At 37.5% G+C, this 15,559-nt stretch overlaps 1 protein-coding gene across 1 annotated transcript in view; it reads right to left on the reverse strand.

The window, feature by feature from the left end:
• The window catches only part of ERICH1 (glutamate rich 1), an 82,288-nt gene that overhangs the window by 35,110 nt on the left and 31,619 nt on the right, over positions 1-15,559 (reverse strand). Inside the window, exon 3 of the mRNA XM_037391968.1 lies at positions 10,474-10,608. Within this exon, the coding sequence (XP_037247865.1) occupies positions 10,474-10,608 (135 nt within the window). The remainder of the gene's footprint in view (positions 1-10,473; positions 10,609-15,559) is intronic.

Below are 15,559 nucleotides of genomic sequence, written 5' to 3' on the forward strand. Positions count from 1 at the left end.
AACTAATACTTACACTATCTATAAGTGTACTTATTTACAGTTACAGAAAGATCAAGATCGTTAATAAACGATTAATACGCAGACATGGCTAAAGTAAAGCATTACCAATGGATCACATTACTATAAATTTTATTTTTTTCCTTACAACTTCTGTAGCATTTACAGCCTTTCCTAACACCACACACAAATTTGGACTAAAAATCTGGGGCAGAATTCTTTGCCATTCTACTTCCAAAGTAATTTTCTAGAGTTTTTTGGGGGGTTGGGGAGGTGGGTATATGTGTGTGTGTGGGGCAGGAGGGAGTGTGTGTGTTGTGTGTGGTATTTTATTTTTAAACGGATATCTACCAATGTCTTTATGTTAGATACTATCACACAAGAAATACTGAAGAGTTCAGTGACTTCAAAAAACTCCTAACCCATACCATGATGCATTAGTTCTGTAACAGTCCTATATGCTCGTGGATCTATTGGTATTTAGAAAATGTAAACAGTTACAGACAGTTGTAGTTAGAAATAACTGGTTTCTACACTCTATATAAACCTAAACTAGCGATTCACACCTACAGTTTCAATTGATATCCCAATCCTGTATTTAAAAACCTTCTATGGGCAGCAGTGAATTTCTTGGTGAATTTCATACTCACTTTCAGGAGGCTCAGATTTGTTGTGAAATCAAGAGGGGATTACTAGATTCTAGCTGGCTGACTGAGATCACTGAAATTGCTCATAGTACTGCTACAGGAAACCAGTAGTCTGGAAACTTTTTCTGTAAGTGACTGTGCAAGCTACACCTACCCAAATGTTTATAATCTGTATTACATGTAGTATACTAAAGAAAGATTCCCAAAGAGAAGTGATCACAGTGGTTAGCTAGCTTTTGCAGCATGGCGCATCATCAGGCATCTCCCTTTAAGCATACATTTAATTCCTTGGTAGTCAGTATGATAAAAGTTAAACACATAACTAGAATTCTGGATGACGCTTGAATCAGGTGTCACTTTAAAAAAAAAGTGTCCCGTTCCAACAGAACAGGATTTTAAAATTTTCCAAAGCAGTATTAAATTACGGAAGTTGACTTAGGTCTTTCTCAATCTTGCAGTTTAATTGTTGTGATGTAATTCAACTGTCAGTATAACAGTGTCAGTATAAATATGAGCACTACTAGATCTAACCTTTTTCTTTTAAATTAAGCCTGAGATAACAAATGATTAAATACTTTATCTGAACTCTGAAAACAAAAATGCTTATTTAATCTTACTCAATTTCAGAAAGAAACCTGTGGTGATATTATCTTTAGGAATGTCATTTTATCTATCAACAAATACAAGGTCTGCAGAAAGGATATTCAAGGAGAAAACATCAGACATACAGAACTCTTCAGCCACAGGTGTCCAACACTTCTACTTGTTTGTGGCATCTGTCACACACCATGTCAAGTACACTTACACTGAAGAAGAAACTGGCTGTAGAGGAGAAAGTTGCTTAACCTCACAGACATCTCCCCTTCCAAGTTATTGATTGATCTATAAACACCAGCAACATTATGGAAACACTTATGTTAACATCCTTACCAGAGATGTCATTGTTGCTACAGCTTGCTTTCCAAGGATGACAATACACATGGAAATGCCTGAAGCCGTTGGGAACTCAAGAAAATCTGCCATTCACAAACTGGGAGTCATACATTAATTTCTGCAAGAACAGAGTTAAATTACAGAATGCTATCATCTATAATTTACTCATCTACAAAGATACTGCTTTAATAATAAACAGTGACATCCAAACTGGCAGAGAAATAAAACTAGAACACCCGAAGTTAATTAGGGGAATTCATTAACAGAAATTAAAAAGGACTTAACCTAACCATTAAAAATACAAGAGTCAGAAACGTCATATAATCACTGCTTATTCCTTGCTGAATTACTGAAAATCACTTTTCAAAGGTAGTAACTCTTCTATAAATAAGTTTGCAAGTCCATACCATCCTTACTACAAGAGGAAAGACTCATGCTAACAAGTCTGAGGAAAGGAGAAAAGAGAAACAAACCTTACAGCAATAGTTTTTTTGGAAGTAGTTGAAAGTGGGACAGAAAAAATGCCTTTTTTCAGCAAGTTGTAAGAAAAGTCTGGATATCTGCATATCAATCACATTAACTTATTCATGCTATCATTTGAAATATGATGTGGTGCACCTGTGTTGCAAAACACAGACTTACTGTACTAAGTTAAGAGATGGACTTTAGCATCTCATTATTCAAAGACTATCTTTTAGCATCATTAAGTATGCCAGAGTAATGAAAGAAGTCCTAAATTAGATACGAGTTTTATATGTAAGCATTCTTTAATCGGTATATTGTTTGATTTTTGTTTTTAGTGGAGTAAAACTGGAAAGGATTTTATTACTTCTTTTGCAATGCAATTTTTCAAACGCAGAATCCTTATCCCCAAATTGCCACAGTTCCCTCTGTTTGTCTTGTTAAAAGCTTTGAATATTCAGAACACAGCAAGTGGCCACAGGATTCTGAACAGTTGATGCAGGAGCAGCTGACAGAACATACTACAAGACAATCTGATTCACAGGGGTTTGGTTTTTTTCCTTAGCTCTTTCTCTCAGATACCAGACTCAGAAAAGCAATTGTACGTGTGCTTAAATTCCTTAGTCTTCAAGGGAAGTCCAGTTTATTTCATGTTGAGCTCTTTCCTGAACAGAAATCTATCTTTTACTTAAAATAGGTAATAGCCTGTTAGTCATTGAGTACTGTTAAACATTTTGATTTATAGTTAAGTAGTATTATGCACACAATATATAGTAACATCATTGAGGTAACTGTATGCATGAACAAACTGACGTGGAGTTACAAACATAAGTATTTTTTAATGCAAAATTTCTTTTCTTTCTCCAATACTTCCTCTAATTAATTTGAAAACATATGTAAACCTTTGATACAGTATTACTTTCTTCAATGGTAAAGAATTCTGGGCAATCTGTTGTACTTGGGACGTTGAAACTGGGATGCCAGGACATGCTGAAGTCATGTGGTATGACTCCAGGATGGCAAACGTAAGACATGAGTTAATATACAGAGAAAATAAAAATACTTACAGCTTTGGATACCCTTTTCTTGCAACACATAGAGCCTATGAACTCTTAGCACAGAGATTCCGAGATATGGTTTGAGGTGACTTAAAATTTGAAAAAGCCTACTTCTGTAGGTACTGGCAGAAAGCTTGCAGCTACTTGGCTTTTTCATCAGTGCTTAATAATAGAATTATTGTTGATATTAAAAAAGACTGAAAACAGGGAAGTTATACATAAGTACTACTTGGTAATCTAGTTCTAAAAAAAAAAAACCCCAAAGAACTCAAAACCCAACAACCAACAACAGAAACAACAAACCAAAATCAAACAAACCAGACAAATTTTAAACATGATCAAATGCAGTGGTTTAACAGAAAACATTTTTCAACAGACTGACTTCTGGCAATGGCTAAAGTATCAACGTATCAAATAACAGGAGTTCTTGGTGGAATGCTGTGGCAGAAAAAGATTGATGCAATTTTTTGACATACAAAAAATCCAAGAGTAGTGGGCAGAATTACAAAGACTTATTTCAACACATGGCCTTGTTGAAACCACAAATACTACAGGAAGTACTGGAGTTTGTATTCTTACAAGGATGTTGTGAATGGGGAGATACATAAAAGAGCTACAAAAGTGACTTGAGGACTGAAGTATCTTAGTGAAATACACAAGTGAATCAATTTATCTAATCAGAAAAGATGATGGTGACTTGATTACCTGCACTTTGTGGGAAGAAAATACTGCTTAATAAATGCTCTTCACTCACATGGAGGAAGGCAGGAAAAAAAGCAATTTTCAAATTGTCTTTCCCCCCCCCCCCCCAATACATTCAGGCCAATTAACTATTAGAACTAATTACCAGAAAGTAGCAGAGCCTCTGTGACATTTTTGAAATGTGCATGGTATTTTTTTTTTTTTTCAAACACAAACTCCTGAGCTCAATATGAGGTATGACCTCTCTAACAGGTACAGAAGATTAAGTTAACGATCCCTCTAGTTTGAAGGCTACAAAGATAGTCATAATGCTGAAGTTTCACAAACAGTGCTACCTACCAGTGAAAAAGGTTTGCTGCCGGCATTAGCTGCTTAAAATATATTGTTCCCTTGGCGTGCTAAGTATATCAGTTCTGTAATGTATGACATTCCCAGCCACCAGCCAAGAACCTAAGTAGTTAACACAGGAATAATACTAACATCATCTTAACAACAAACACAGGCTTAAGCATTGTTAAGTCTTCCTAAAATGGCTGCCTTAAACTTTAATTGAATCAAGACACTAGACAGATAAGAGACTACCTGATTATGCCTTTACCAAATTTATCTTTTGCTGATCAGTAAGACCAACTACTTTTGCCAGCAGAACCAACCTCAGGGAATGCAGTCATTTCTGGGAAGTCTGCTAAAAACCCCTTCCCAATATCAGTACCCTTCACTGACATGGCCATTAGTTTCCTGGAATGCATCTCATTTGAATAACTTTACTTGCATGCAAATGAGAGAGATCTCTAAATTAATTCCCTCATCTTGAGCCTCTTGCTGCAGCAGTAGCAATTCTTTTCAGTATTGCCCTTTCTGACAGAAACAAAGAAAAAAAAAAGCAAAAGTCCAAAGGCCAGCTACATTAACAACTAACTTGTATACATCTATCATGTGGAACTGCGCTGCCTCAGGCCAACAAACAAATTTAACTAGGTGAGAAAGCCTCCCACAGAAGTACCACCTTCCACATTATTTCAGACTTGCCAGATGCGAAAAGGTAGAAAAAAAAAGAAGTGGGTTGCTTGCTTCTTCTGTTTCTCTAACTTGACGACTTCTCAGCACAGGAGTGGAGCATCCAGACTGGACTCTTCCTCTTAACTAAAACTCTGTCTCATAGCATACCCCTTAGAAGGTGGGATAAAGCACAGTTCGGTCTTACTCCTTTTGTCTATATAAGGGGTTTCACCAACACTGGTGAAACAACCGCGACAGTAACAACAGGATATTATCAGATGAATACTGCACTGCAGTTCAAAAATATGAAGAAAATATTAGTGAGATGGACAAGAACAAAAATACTTGAGTATGAAGTTAAAAATAAAAAAATACCCTAAGAACACTTTTCTTGGAATTCTCTTTATCTAGTCTTCCAGGTGCCCTCAACTACTGCCTATTCTTGAACTCCTACGTGCACAGTCTTCTTATTTTCCACAGTCTCAGTCAGGAATTTGCTCTGCCACAAGTCTAAGAAACAGCAAATACCACGTTACAACTCTACATAAAAATATGGATTTAATATTAAACCAGTTCAGAGAGAAACCATAATCCAGCACACTTTTTTGCACAAATAAAATAATTTTCTATGTTATATTCTATTATCATAGCTTAGAGTATTCAAGAAGAAACATTGCTGGAGGAAAAAAACCAAAGTTTATCATTTAGAAGGAATAAGGTTACATTTTTAGCATTCATATTTTAATGCAAGATACAGTATTTCATATTGTTTCACCTGCTTAAAATAAGAAGCAAAACCTCCACAATTTAACTTCATCTTACGAAATCAAAACCCAAAACAAATGGAAACTAAGCTGCTGCTTCCTAGTAAATTAAAGAACACGTAATTAAAGTTTTCTGGATTCTCCTTTCATACAGAACACCCTTTTAGACATGATGGTGCACCTCTCAGGTGACTACTCCTGAAGAATTATTATCTATTTATTGAGAAATACAAATAAATTAATTTTGATCTCTGATTTAAGAGCTTTAAGTTATGAGGATAGTGATTTTACGACCAGAATTTGATGGATAGTAACTAGCATGTAGCTTGAATGTTACATGTTTTTAACGCCCTTGTCAAAAGTATAATGTCTATTGCTGAAAGAAAGCAATGCACTAACATGTAACTCAATACAAAAATAATGTGATAAACAGAAGAAATTCTCTGCTTTATTTCCTCCCTCGAGTGTCTAATTACTGTTACTCAGTTCAGTCAACAAAAGGCTGACATGATCACACCACCATAGTGACATTCAGTTCCTCCAAAACAGTCAAGGGAGGTTTTAAAAATTAGACACCCAAGTCTAAATTATTATTCTAACAATACCGGATAAATTTAATTGTTATTATTCTCTTGAATGACAAGGCAGTCTTAGATTTTTCTTCTCATTACTACATGTTCATCCATTACATGAAGAAAACAAGGCTGAAAGAGCATCGTTATTCCTCCGACCTCTGGGAAATGTGTAAGAGAATTACACAAGGAAGCCAAGACACTTCACAAAACTTTAAATCTCAATGCAATTAGTCATTTACATGTGTATCCCGAGTTGACTGCATAATGTTAAGGGCATAACTGATCACAGTTTGACACAACAGATAAAAGTATTTGAAAGATTATCTGAAGTGCTAAAAACAACATACAGAGACAGATGGAGAAAGACATGCTAAACTATTCACACAGACCTGTTTTCCTGCCTTTTTAGTTTTGTTATTTTTTCCTTGGTCAGAAGCTAGTCTGGACAAGATTAATTTCATTCTGACAGTATCAACCATAATATAACTACTAGTTCCAAGAAAAATAATAATGGAAAACCCAAACATTTTAGAGCTGACAAACTATTTTAATTTATAATTGTAATTAACTTCAACATTTAAATAACTTCTCAAAAACAGCTGATGTTTAAATTCATGTTCTACTGACTGAATATTTCATTCTTCCACAGATGAACTGAATGCAATGAAATCTCAGCCATGGCGTATCTACTCCTCTTGATCATCTTATTAATTCAGATAAACATGGATTTGATTTTCTTTATGTATCTAAAAGACACAGCAAATCACACTGATCTGTAAGTTACAACTGAAAAATGTTAATCCCAAGATACGGTCATCTTATTTTTATGAGACCGGTTTCATAATAAAATTATTTTCTGAGTCAGGTTGCTGTTTGAATTTCCACAGAATTTATTTCCCTTACTTCTAGGTCCAAAGGCTAGAAAGGTAGCCCTTTGTTACTCAGCATATATACACAACATGTTCCATTTTTTAGGAAACACAGCAGAAGATAGCCTGGTGCCTTTTAAAATATATCATATAGATAGTATTAGGAGTAAAACGATGCAAACACTAGATCTGCATTTTCACCTTAGGGAGCTGGGTCTTTGGGAATATTGAAACACTTCTAAACAAAACAAGTTTTATACATATTGGTTCATACATACAGACATGCATACTCCCTTTTTTTAATTCAGTGTCAAAGGCTCTCATTGGAGCTTTCCTTCATCCTTTCAAAAAGACATCTAAATGAGGATATACTACTAAACCTAGGTGAGCAAACTAAGCAATTCATGGTGTGATTGTCTAAACCGTTCCTTTTCTATTTTGAGGACTGCCTGAAATCACAGCCTTCATCCTGCAATAATTTCATGTATATGCTTAAATTAAATACTATAAAAGACATACACATCAGTAAAGTTAACATGTCCCTCAGCCTTGCAGGGTTAACACGGATCTCTAATTCTGTAATCTGTATTTAGATGGAAGAAATAATATGGGCCTTAAGCTACAGCAAGAAAGATCTAGCATTAAAGGGTAGTGAAAGACTAGAGCAACTGAAAAAAAAAAAGAATGTAAGAAAAATCTCCCTACAGGGAGGTTTTCAAGAACAAATTAGGCAAATACCAGGCAAGAACACCATCTATAGTCAAACCTACCTTGCAAAGAGAACACAGATTAGAAACCACCAAAGATCACTTAAAACCTAATTTTTCTTGATTCCATGATAAACTGTAAACTCAAGTAGCAAACCAATCAAAAACTAAATGTACCAAAACTTCAGATGCATTTGTTAACGGTTAAAAAAAAGTGGCTGAAGTCCAAAACCTACTTTTCTTGAACACTGAGACTGGGATCAGCTAAAGGAGATCACTATCCAACAGTCAATACTGCCACTAAGCAGCTTACTGCTATCACGATTGAGCATGTTTGTTGTGAAATACTAGAGGAAAAGATTAAATCTAAAAAATGAGCAAGTGAAGCCACTGTTCAATAATCTATCCATTTAAAACCAGACAAATATGTATATGACCCTAAAAAGGGACAATATAATGCAATTCTAAATTCTATTCTGCTTTATTCTTATGCAATACATCAACATGGCCCATCCCTTGCCGTGATTGAGAGACGTGATTGAGAGACGGGACACAGCTTGATGCAAGCCAATGTCATTTTAATTAGCCTAACAGCATGATTATATACACACAAGCAGTCGTTACATCTTATTCTGATTGGTCCAAAAACTTGCTTATTCTATAACTGTGTGGCAACTCGCGCAAAGATCTCACACTAGCTGTTTAGCAATTCAGCAACAGTTAAAGACAACGTCTGCAGTTCTTGCACCACATCCTTGAGCAAGCTGACAAACCCCCTGCCTTATTCCTTGTATAGTCTCAACTTGATACTTAGTCCCTGTTTCTATACCCTTCGGTAATTTCTCACGTCCCTTATCACCAGGGCTTGTGACCCACATGCTCGAGCACATTCCTTTCAACTAACTGATTGTTACTTGTGGTCCTGCTTCCCAGGCCCCCTCCTGCAATCCCTGATGGTGTTCAAGGCTGGATGGGGCTTTGAGCAAGCTGGTCTTGTGGAAGGTGTCCCTGCCCATGGCAGGGGGGTTGGAACCAGATGATTTTTAAGGTCCCTTCCAACCCAAACCATTCTACGATTCTACGAACATCTAGTACGCACTACATATTTATTATTAAAAGATTTTAAAGAGCGGTTGAGTAAATTTGCCACAGAAGTTCTGGGCTGATAACTTAATATCTCAGTTGTAGCGTTTAAAGGCCTGCATTCTAATGTTTTATTTGGAAGTCACTCAAGTACAAGTATAAAAGTGAAAGTTATAGGCCTATTTACCTACAAAGTATTATAAGACTTCATTTAATCTTGTTAGCAAAATACAGAAGAAGCGAAGCATCTCTCTAATATCTGAAATGAGACTGCATCAAAGAATCAACAGAGATTATATGGCACTGAGGGAAAGAAAGTGTGCTTCAATATCAGAATAAGAAGCTTGAATCTGACATGCTGGGAAACAGAAACCCAGTGAACTGCCCAGAGAGAACTGTGTAACTAAACAAATTTAAGGATAGTCTAGAAACATTCTGGATTCTGAAAATGAATCCTAATTAACAAAGAAAAAAGCACAACCTGGAAGTTGTGCATTACAACACCTTCCTACCCATAATCCCCATCGTATCAAGATCTACTGTTATGTTACTCTGATAAAGTTCTTCCTCAACATAAAAAAATGTCTTTGAACCATTTCACTCCCAGAAAGAGCATTCTTGATGTGCCACCACTCATGCTGGTCATCACTTTAGTCTCTTGGGCTACTTTTAATAGTTTTACTTGTATCCAGCTTCTGAATGGAGTTCACAACAGGGTGCAGACCTAATTTCCAAGCCAAAAAAATCCACCCCTGTGGGTACCGTTTTCAAAAGGCAAAGTGCATTTGCCTTTCTGTGTCTGCACGTTGTATCTCAGGTTTTCCTTACATCTAGGCAGCCCCTGGGCTGAAACAGATAGAGCAGTTTAATAAGCATTGCTTGTCAAGCATTTGACTTCAGCTGGTTCACCTGGATATTTTCTTTGCTGTAGACTGTCCCTAACAACAAAAGACAGTGATAGACAGTCTGGAAAAACATATACGCACAGGAACATAACAATTGAAAAAAACTTAGTCTTATCTGAGGACTTTTTCGAAGACAATCAATTTCATTCTAGCAACGTCATTCAAAACCCCATGTTTTTAATGGAGGCCAATTTAGAGGCCACTTCTTTACATATCTGTGTTGCTTCTCTTGTATCCTTTGATAACACTAAATATTGGTTCTGAAGTTGCCTGGTGACAGTTTCTTGTCAATGCTAAAGGATTACCCTCCATCAACTCCAGTCAGGTGAACATCTGTTCTAACTGGGAGAGATAAATTTAAAGAGTCATTAAGTCTTTGCCCAATTCCTCAGAACATCAGGAGTAAGACTTACTAAAACAGCTTTACCTGACATTTACTCTTAAAAATAACTGGGAACAGGCATCATATACATGTGGCACTTGAATGGGAGGCGTGGAAGACTTTCTCCTCAGTTACACTTTATGTAACTTCAGTAAGATCAGTGGCACTCTATGGCTATAACCAGATGTTGAGTCTGGTCTTCAAATTCTAACAATGGAAAGGAACCCATAGAGATGTACAGCCTTACTCTGCTTATGCTGCAGAACAGTGACACCCACTGGCAGCAATAGTTTAAATAATTAATTGTTGCAGTTTGGATCTACTTAACTACAGGAGCCAAGAAGCTTCTCTTGAGAAAAATTAGTCCTAGTAACAACCATCCAAACTTACCTGTTGAGTCACCGCTACCACCTGAGTTTTCAGAAACTGAACTCCTAATAGCATCTGGAGTAACTACAGTGTAACCCTCTGGAGGAAGATTCACTGTGTACTTTCTCCTTGAAGACGTAACTGTATTGTCACCACCTACAAAACAGAAAAAACAAGGTGTCTGGCTATTGATCTCAGCATAGATTTTCCTCAAACCTTTTCCCAACTATTGCAATGATAATAAGCAGTCTCAAAAATCCTTAGAGGAAAAGGAAGTTAGAGGAAGTCAGGTGTGGAACACTGACATTATCATATAACAAACACAATTTTACTGAATTCCACAGCAGCTGTAAATAAACAAATACTCCACAGGTTAATGCCTTCCACCAGAAACACCTTTTTTCCTTGTGTCAGACACTCTCCTGTCCTAACTTCAGAAGAAGCTTCAACTTACAGTAATATTTTAAGAGGCAATCAACACATTTTTCCCCATTCAGCATGAGCAGATACTATTACTTTAAGAACTGTTTTATAAAAGATGGATGGATGGATGGAGAGATACAAGCTGATAACAAAGTGATAGAAGCAACAGAAAAAAGAAACACAGAACTTTGGTTTGTCCATCTGCAGACCTTTTAAACATTGCCTATGCTGTTATGAAGGGGACAAAGATAAAGGGAGTTTGAAAGGCACACTTGACTAAGCCTCAGCAGTGCCTGCCCAAGAGGGCTCATCTCCTCATCCTTCCTCTGCTTCTTTCTTCAGTGTGTGGGGGGAAAAAGTGCCAAGGGTCAGCTTTCCAACTGTTTCATTGTATAAGAAACTACTTCTGATGATGAGAGCAGACTGTTTTTGTAGGATCCCTTGTATCTTTAAAAGGTATTTAAAAATACATGCAAGAGTGGCAGCATAAACTTTCCAGTTGTTCACCAGACAAGAAGTAGCTCTGTAGAAATGACAGAGAAGCCTCTCTGCTTGTTACATGAAACCAGTCCAAATAGCAGACTGATTTTTTTTTTTGCTCAGTAGTGACAACAGTAGGTATCAACCACAAGGAGACAAAAGCCTTTCAAAGAGGGCCAGGATGTCAGGGCGTCTCCAAATGCTGCAATGTAATTTTAGACTGTTCAGTGTATTTTTTGGTCTTCCATTGTGGTTTTGTTTCTTGGGGTTTTTTGTAGGGTTTTTGTTTTTAAACAGCCAGCCAGCTGCGTAAGCCAGCAGACTCAGCACTAGCCCTCCCTTCTTGGCGTCAGTTTGGCCCTTTAAAACACAGACAGAAGTGTAAAATAATATATGGTACAAACATCGGCAAGCGGACACAATTAACCTCCTTACATCACAAACTTGCTACCAGATCCCAGACAATCTGAGTTTATTATCAAGCTACAGCTACGGTTGGACTAATACCTAAACATTTAAAGTATCTGTCTAATAGGAATAATTCTTGTTAGGGAGCTATGTTTCTAATATGTAATTTAACTATACATATTGTATGCAAATTTGTAATTTAACTATAGACTGATATTTCTCAGCATACTTCAAAGAGTTCGGCATGACTAATCATCTTAGGCATCTATGATAAAGTACATTTCAGAACATTCAAGGCACTTTTGAAAAGCTGCATCACAGTTGTTCGCATCATCAGGATGTAATAAATCATCAGGATGTAATAATTCTGTTTTGAGAACACGTTAGAAAGTTGTCAGTTTTTCAAGCCACAAAATTTCAAACTGGTATTGGTGATTCTTACTTTAAGGGAGAACAAAGGAAAGTCAGTCATACAGAAAGATGAAGAGCAATTATGTAATTTGGAAAAAGATCCACCAAAAATTAATTCGGAATAATTCTTCAGCAGATCCTTTCTATGAAGATGATGCCAAATCACCGAACTGGCAGTACTTGCATTGATTTCCACCCCCTCACCCAGGTTGATTAATGATGTAGTGCTAATTGGTGACAGCTTTAAATTATAAGGATGTACAAATGTTTCTTGAGATGCTCCCTTCTGAACAATTTCAAGTTTCCCCTTTTATCCCTTTACATTTAGGTTTTGTAAAACAAAGATGACCGTGAAAACATTAAACTCAATTTGCAGCAGTCCTGACAAACTCTTCAACCATAAAAGCAGTAGATATACTGTGATATTAACCTCCCAGACCAAAGAGTTACACATGACAGAATTTGAAGGACTATATAGAACACCTAATCTTACAAAGAACAACAGTAACAACTTTTACTATGTAAATGAGCAATGACTCAAAACAATTTAAGTTGACCTGTTTAAATGGGAGTTCCCAAGCCTGGCACCGTGCTTCCCCTTCACCTTTTCTGTTTAAGCAATAGCCCCCAGTGGTGGTTGTGGTGGCTGCATCTGGCCTAAGTTCGAATCTGGGAGACAGATGATAACACAACAGCTAAGGGCCATAGATCTGGCTCAGCAGCTGAGGGCTAGTTGCACATGTGCCAACCAAAATACGACCAATATGCAAATATGACTAGAAATCAATCACCTTACTCCCCAACGAGCAGACAGCCCAGGGCCCATTGCACCCTCCTGCATGGCTGTGAGCTGCATGCCAGGGGCTCCCCTTGAATACAGACACCCCTCAAGGTTACTCCTTGAGGCTGAGAGATTCCTTGCCACAACAGATTCCCGATAAGTGATGAATAGCATGCTAAGCTTTGAAATTGTAGCTAAGTGATGTAAAGGACTGACTGCAGAGATTGAAAGGATTGAAAATGTCAGGGAGCAAGTACAGAAGTAAAATCTTTAGATACTTGATCGATAATGGGCAGCACAGTGATTTCTCTAGAAACCTTAAGAAAAAAAAAATGAGAAAGCTGAAAATGCTGCACTCCAGGAGAAGGAGTTACAACAATTAATGGGAACTTTAGGATATTGGAGGAAGCATGTACCTGGATTTTCTATCATTTTATGTTACAAAAAGGCAAACTCTGGAAGTCAGAAGAACATAGAGAGGCAGTCAAATATCTAACTGAAGAATTAAAAATGTATCAGTCGCTGGGACCAGCACAGCCCCACAACACTATTACAGCCAAATGAGGTTTCGCCAAACGTGCTACTTACTACAACCTCTTCCAAACTGGCCCTGATGGGCCAAAAAGACCTTTATTGTTTAGCTCAACTACTTTTAAAGAAACAGAACAACGATACTCTGAATGGGAAAAAGGTACTTTTATCTTTAGTCCAAGCAGTTAAATGAGTTTAGAAAATACATCAGGGACAACCCGTGCAAACTAGAGGACCATTTCATTTACTAGAAGCAATCCTAGAAAAGATTTCCCCAGAAAAAGTTGCACAAAATCCCACTATCAGATAATGGTAAGCCTGCCTAACAGAATATACCACCCCCCCCTGACAGTACATCAACAGAAAACATGTGGTTTACAGATGCTTCAGCAGAAAGAGTAAATGGTAAATGGCAATATAAAGGCATTGCATTAGATACTATCACCAGTAAACAAGTAATAGAAGGTGATGGCAGTGTATGAGTAGGAGAAATAGGAGCAATTGTTTTGGTAGCACATAACAGAAGTCATAGACGTAGACTCTTACACTGTGTGGGCTGGTGCCACACAGTGGCTCTGTGAACGGGAAACCTTGAATTAGGAAGTAAATAGATTCCCAGCCTGGAGAACCAAAGATAGGCAATTACTACTAGATATAGCCAGAAAAACACTGTTCAAGGTGTGACAGGTAAAAGCTCATGCTAAGGATAATCAACCAGCCACAAAGTGGAATCAGAAAGTAGATGAGCTAACTAAAATCAGGAAAATCACCTTAAATCCTGAGTGGTATTGATTGGGAGAATGCTTACATTAAAACTTAGGCCACACAGGTAAAGCAGCACTCTGCTGCACAGAGTAAGGGCTGGCCTATGAACACAGGAAAACTCGTAAACATATCCTTACATAATGTCTCCAGTGTAGACTGAAATTACAAGCATATCACCCTTGCTAAAACACCACCTCTACATATCAATGACAGGAAAATTTATGGTCTACACGGCACACATTATATTGGACCATTCAAATCCCCTGTCGGATATCAATACATTCTCACAGGAGTGGGATTAGTCTCCGATTTGCTTATAGCAAGTAAGTGTTGGAAAGCTAATAGGCAAAACACAGTGCAAGGTATATCATCTTGGCTCTAGATTTGAGAGACAGATTCTCAAATCTACCTATTCCTGGTATTACCCAAAGTGATAATGGCTCACATTTTACATGTACGTACGTACAAGATTGGGCAAAAAAATGAGGAAATTACATGGGTTTTCCACACACCATACTACCCTCAATCAAATGTGATGGTAGAAAGAGCTATTGGCTTATTGAAAAGGAGTCGCAAACCACACCAGCCTCAATGGGGATATATGACTTCCCAAAGTACTCCATCAATTAAATAATCAATATGGGCCCACTGAAAGCCCTGCAAACCAAGCATTCTTCGTAAAAACTGAGCTTAGTGCTCCACTTACTGGGAAAAGAGAGTATCTGACAACATTATAGCCAGGACAGCCTGTGATGGTCAAGCTACCATCCACGAGTACTGTGACATTAACTCAACTTCATGGCCCACTTGTCTGGGAAGCTACCAATGGCAGTGGTGCAAAACACAGAATTAATGCATGATGTATTTTTTCATTCTTTTTAATGGGGTAGCCTGTTCAGACTCTCCCCACTGAAACAAGTGTCTACTTTTCGCTTGCAGCACCCCACAGGATGGCAAATGGAAATGCTGTGGTCATGCTACTATTCCAAATCCTAGCAATGCTGCTTCTCTTAACCTGTGATGAAAGAACCCTAGAGTGGCCGTGGTCTCAAGCTCATGTTAAATATACCAGAAGTATGGCTATACGCTCCAGTAAGGGAGATTTAAAGCTTTCCAGCACAGTCACGCACAGAACCAAAATATACTTAGCAAACTAATGGAGCTGGGATAAAGATGAAGCTCACAAAGTTCCCCAACTTGGAGGAATGGCCAGAAAAGAAATTAAAATAGGATGCCATGCGATCAATGGGTCTACTCATGAGAAGGCATCTCAGATTTCTGTGTACTACGTTACGTCAAACAACAGCA

This window comes from Falco rusticolus, chromosome 6 (assembly GCF_015220075.1).
Source record: "Falco rusticolus isolate bFalRus1 chromosome 6, bFalRus1.pri, whole genome shotgun sequence".
In the NCBI taxonomy this organism is placed as follows: Eukaryota; Metazoa; Chordata; class Aves; order Falconiformes; family Falconidae; genus Falco; species Falco rusticolus.